At 36.3% G+C, this 5,960-nt stretch overlaps 1 protein-coding gene across 1 annotated transcript; it reads right to left on the bottom strand.

Annotated features, from left to right (window-relative positions):
- Window positions 1–1,633: 1,633 nt before the first annotated feature.
- DELTA-ADR (delta-adaptin) lies at window positions 1,634–4,764 on the bottom strand. Its single transcript, XM_086434051.1, has one exon. The coding sequence runs from the start codon at window positions 4,670–4,672 to the stop codon at window positions 1,847–1,849; it is 2,826 nt and encodes a 941-aa protein (XP_086290177.1). The 5' UTR covers window positions 4,673–4,764; the 3' UTR covers window positions 1,634–1,846.
- Window positions 4,765–5,960: the final 1,196 nt, after the last annotated feature.

The following is a 5,960-nucleotide window of genomic DNA, read 5'->3' as shown; positions in this document are numbered from 1 at the left end:
AATGACCTTATGGTTGAGCCAGCATTGAACATAAATCATACATTGTGTCACCTAGAGATGAGCATTAGCAATGTTGAATGAACTTCAAATGGAAGTCATGAACCGAGCTGCAAAAATTCAGATAGCTATAACCAGGCACGTCAGGTGTGATGGGATAAGGATCTCAATGCTTACCCCTGATTTTGGGCCACTAACGACTAATTAATAAAAAAATTATGTATCAAATGAAAGGAACTCCAAAAATCAAGAGCCTTAGATTGATGTTTAGTATGGGATTGAACAAAACAGAAGCTTCACAAGCTCTTTTGAGTATCTTCTTTCTCATTTACTTTTGATCAGATCATCTCGACAATCTTGGGTGAGCGAGATTTGAAAATGTTCAAGCTAATATGACTTCTCAGAAGGAATATAATAACCAACTCAGTCCATGAGAATCTCTTCCCCACACAATCAACCTAAATCTCAAGTCTACTTCTGAAACCACCATATTATTATATTTGTAAACCAGAAGCAGTGCAGTAAACCACGATAACCTTACATGGAACTTATGAGATAATTTGCACTCCATTCCTACCCTAAAATACCTCGTAGTTCCAATACTTACCAAATTAGGAATATTTTTGGCAACCAACATCACAAACTTGATCCGAACAAGAGTTGTAAAAACAAGTTGCAAAAGAAAAATGACATTTAACGGCACCTTAAGAAGATGGAAAAATATATGAACTTAAAAGAAGAAGGAATTCTAAAAACAGGCACAATGGCCTTCAATATACAAACATAAAAAATAATGAACAAAAAACAGAATCATTACAGATGTAAGTATGAACAGTAGGTACTTTTCAGGTATTCAAGAACATTTCTCCTATAGTTATAGTTATTTCTCTGATATATTTTTGTCGCTATTTCGGTAAACAAGTTGCAACAAAGAGATCAATATGGATCATATCAAGTTCTGGTGCATAAGTGAAATAAGTTTCCTAGTGTAGTGTTTTCCAGACCATATCTCTGCACAGTCAAAACCATGACATTGTTCTATAACTAGCAGTCACCAAGTCAGGGTTTGGGAATAATTCGGCAAGGGAAAAATACGATAAAATCGGAAACAATCATGAAAAAATCAACCTAGTGCCTACTAGGTGTTGTTCTCATATTACATAATCAAATATCAAGTTAAATTACAATAATTAATCACCATATATTAAATTACAAGTAACCACATGTCTATATAACACAATCAAGGTTTGTATTCTTCTAAATATATAAAGATTACACTCATGAGTACAAGTTAAGATTCATTAGCCGATCAAAATTATTCTCATCTTCATTTGCATCCTCATTACGAGATACCTCATTGATCAAATGATCACTACCATTATCAAGGTCATCTTCTCTTACTAGTGCATCAAGGTCATCTTTTATCTTTTCTGATTTAATCACAAAAGTTCGTAAAGGTTGAGACTTAATTAATGAAAAAGTCCTAATTAATCGTGATCAAATTGGTGAAGGAAAATGTCAAGATTTAATTGTGTATTTTTCAGTAAGTCACAGATTTTGGTGAGTTATCATAGTCACCAATAGATAAGGAATTATCTGTACTCTTGTTTGGAGTCCCTAAGAAAACAAAAGGAGATTAAAAAAGACAACAGTTTGCAGGACTAGCCATGAACTAATCCTCATATTTGAATATATTGTTCTTGAAAATCTTTGACACTTCGAAATCCATATAAGAAACAAAATGTATGCATTCTACAATACAACTGACCTTAGCACAACTGCAAGGAATGGAAACATTGTCCAAGTCATCTGTAGCCACTCCAAAACACAAATCCTTAAGCAATTCATTTTACAAGAGGAAATCTGGGATCACTGGTGTTTGTGCAACAACATTCAGAGACAAATCTGCTTTTTGTCGAGTCTTGCTTCTACCGTGATGACGACTCTTCTGTTTGTCCTTCTGACCATCTTTTTCATTGTCCTCATCATTTTCTTTGTGGCTTTTACGTCTCTCTTTACCATGACTACGATGTTTGCTCCTCCTCGAACTTGGACTTCCATGGTTGGATGCTGCATCACCCAAATTGTTATTTAATGTCACCTTCACCCTTCTCTTCCCAGAAGACTCCGAAGGGTTAGTTTGTGAGGACGTGGGCTTGGCTTCATCACCGAGAAGAATATCTCGAACAGCACCTGAAAGCGAATCATCTTTCACCTCTTTAATTGGTTTCACAGCAGAAACAATTACTTCATCTCCATCATCCAATTTTGCCACCACAGGACGTGGCTTCGAATGGTTAGGCTTCTTTTTAGTTACTAATGATTGCTCTGTCAGCTTTAAAAGATCATCAGCACCATCGATGAAATTAGCCGAGGACTGAGGGTCATTCGCAGGAGGGTAATCATTGGACCCAATTACATTTTTCTCTGTAGAGAGATAATACAACCCATGTCGCTTTCGGTGCTCAGCAAGCAGAGACGTGGATTCTGTTGATGGTTCTGATTCTTCTTTCTTTTGTAGAGAAACACTATCCTTTTCTCTGAGAAAACAAGATCCAATCGAAAATGAACTTGATGGAGGGAGAAGAATATCACCACAAATAGATTCCAATTCAGCCAGATTTTCCTCGAAAATAAGCCCTTCGGGTATTGGAATTCTTTCTTGAGCAGTCAATGAGACTGGACCAAGTTCCTTGGAGAAAGCGTTGTGCATTATTTCAATAATTTTCAATGCTTGGAGTTCTACTCCCTTGAAACTCTCTTCTTTATCGACCAAACAACCAATTATTTCTTCTTGTACTAGCTCTATCAGTCCAAGTATATTACATGCTCTCTCTTGTACTTCTACCTCATCGCTTCCCAATAGTGGGCCCAAAGCCATTTTTACAAGATTTAACAAGTGAACAATCGATTCCTTAGTGAAAGGATTCTTCTCTAAAGAAACAATTCCATCCCTGCTATTTTCTATAGCAATATCTTCCAATGTTCTTTTCGAAAACCTTGGATTGAACTCTTCATCGTGTTCGCATTCAGTAGAAAGCAAACCAGACATTTGTGGTGCCAAATCATCAAGAGATGTGGAAGCAATAGCTTCGCTCTGCATCAGATACGAATGAAGACAAAAGACGAGAACTTTAAATGCAGATTGGATATAAACAGCCCTTATTAACGGTGACAAAAGATTAGTACGTGGTTGTAACAAGGCCTCCATTAGTTCAAATGGGTTCCTCGAGAACTCAACATATTCTCCAGACACCCAAGCGGCTGCTGACAATATCCTATGCAAGTACTGATTACCAAGCAAAGCAGGATCTATAAGAAGATCACGAGCAACACGTACAAGTTCCAATCTAACTTCCTTAACCCTGAGACCGATATCAATGATCTGTCGTTCGATCTCTTCCCCAACTTGACAATGTGGATTCCTCGAAATCTCCCCAAGAAGCAACACATACCAATCGAAATCAGTAACAACTTCATAATCATTTCTACTACAAGTCAATAAGATAAAACCAAGAATCTCATTACAAAACTCTGGGTTAGATTTAATTGCATAATTAACCAAAACCCGTGAAATCTCTCCCACATTATCCTCAGATACCATCTCCATCACAAGGCGTAATGATTCAAGCTTAATATTCGGGTCATCATCACTCAAGGACTTAATCACAACCTCCTTATTCTCCACCACAGCCCACAAATGCTTCGACCCAAGAATCGAAAGCGCCTGCAATCCAAGATACTTTAGATTCGGATCATCATCACCTAACAATTCACGAATCTTCTCAACCGCGAGCTTCACGGCAAATTCATAATCCGTCAAGCAATTAACCACGGTACGAATACATTCAAACATCAACGATTTCGCCATAGTTCTTCTCATATGCTCACAAATTGGATCAACAATCTTCTTAGCCAACCTCGGTTCCAATGGGGCCAATTTTGAAAAAATCTTAAGCACCTTAATTAACACCCAATTATTCTTTGAATCAACCAAAATCCTATAAAACTCGGGTGCCAATGGAAGATAGGAAACAGAATCTTTCAATGTAAGTTCACAAAACACCCCAACAGCGGCCGACATCACTTGTGCATCCGAACTCTCCAAATTCTCAACTAATCGCTTGAACGCAACCCTTACGGAGTCCGGGTATTTACTAAAAATCCTTAAAATCACGGCAATTGCTTTCTTTTTAATCAAAATTTTACTACTAGAAAGCAAAGTGAAGATCTCAGGTGTTAAATCTCGAGCAAGATCTGAAGTCCCAATAACAGATAAACATTCAAGAGCGAGACATACCTCGAATTCGTTAATACTTGTGAGATCTTTGCGAAGTTGATTGGTGATGAGAAGGATCACGTCCGTTGATTCATGGAAAGATAGGGAGGCAGAGAGGTAACCGATCTTTTTGTGGGAGAATTTAGAGGAACTCATGACTTCAACTACATGGAAGGAAGCCCATGACATGTCGATGGCATGGATGGAGTTTAGATAGGTTAGTTTTTCGAGGGCTGTGGATTTGGTTGATGGGTCTGTGGATTTGATCTCTCTTCGGATATCTTCTATGGCTTTGGAGATGTATTTTGATTCACCAATTATTTGGAGACGAAGACCTTTGATTAGATCATCTAAGGAACGTTGGAATAGAGATTCCATGATAGATGATGCCGCCATCTTCTATGGAAGAAGAAGAAGATGAAGATACCCTTCCCACCCTTCCTAGTCGAGTCGGGAATCGGGATTGTCTTCGGGCAAATGTGTACGAGATAACAAGGCTTTGGGTTAAAATAGGAAATGACCGAAATATCCTCAAGAAAAGGTTTACAAGTTAAGATTGATGAATAAGGTTCAAATGGGATTTCTATAAAACTCCAGTCTGGTTGGGTTGATTGAGATGAAGTCCGATTTTTAAGTTAAGAGTCCAATCATCACCTACTTTATTTTATTATTTTGAAAATAAATAAATTATCAAAAGTTATAGTTGGATATGACAAATGAAGACTAATATACTCGTAATTATGGTGATTTTAGATGTAATTTTTGTTTTATTTTGATTGATAATTTTTGAAGTATTACTTGCAACTTTTGTTCCTAATATCTCTTTAGACCATGATTATTTATGTATTTTGGATACTTTGTAAAGATCTATCTAGCGGCAATCTCCACATTTGAAAAATCAAAATTATCAAATATTCTTACTAAAACAATAAATAAATAAATAAACGTGAGAATCCTGCAATTACTGATCTAATCGATTGTACCATAACCGATCCTATAGATATTGCACTACCAATCCATTTAGTAATACAAAATCAATTAATTTGGTAATAGCCTATCAAATCAATAATAGTGCTAAGTACTTGACTTTATAATTTTGGTCTTTATTCTTTGAGAGAGAAAGAGAGAGAGTCAAGTCTTGTATGAAGAGTTGAACTTGAAATATACGACTTCTATCACTCCTAATCAATCAAGGAATTATAAGACTTCTATCCCTCCAATCTTCTCTTTTATCAATGTACTTTATGTTTTATTATCTAAAAATTAGATTTGTTTGTGAGCTAGAATCATGATTATATGATATGTTACTGATAATATATCAAGGAAAATGAAAGCTCTTGGTTCTATTTAGGGCATCTGAACACTCCCCATATATCAGAGGCCCTAAATAGAACCAAGCATTGTGCCAAAAAATTTTCAAAACAAGGGTTAAAATTTTCAGAATATGGGCTGATTTTTTTTTTTTTTAGGATGATCTCTACGATGAAGAGATCATCATCATCAAAAATTAGCTCATTCCAAAACTTCTTGCCCTAATTTACAAGTAGAAGAATCGTGGACTGCCTGATTTTTGTAAATCACTTTTGATGGGGTTAGAAGTTTCGATGGCGTTTGGAAGCTTTAAAGTGAGCCAAACATTGTGCAAAACAATTTTTTAGTATATGGGTTAGAACTTTTACAATGG

The sequence above is a fragment of the Akebia trifoliata genome, chromosome 3 (assembly GCF_017979445.1).
Source record: "Akebia trifoliata isolate Shusen 1 chromosome 3, ASM1797944v1, whole genome shotgun sequence".
Classification (NCBI taxonomy): Eukaryota; Viridiplantae; Streptophyta; class Magnoliopsida; order Ranunculales; family Lardizabalaceae; genus Akebia; species Akebia trifoliata.
Note: the sequence above shows the minus strand (reverse complement) of the source record. Positions and strands in the feature narration are given on the sequence as shown.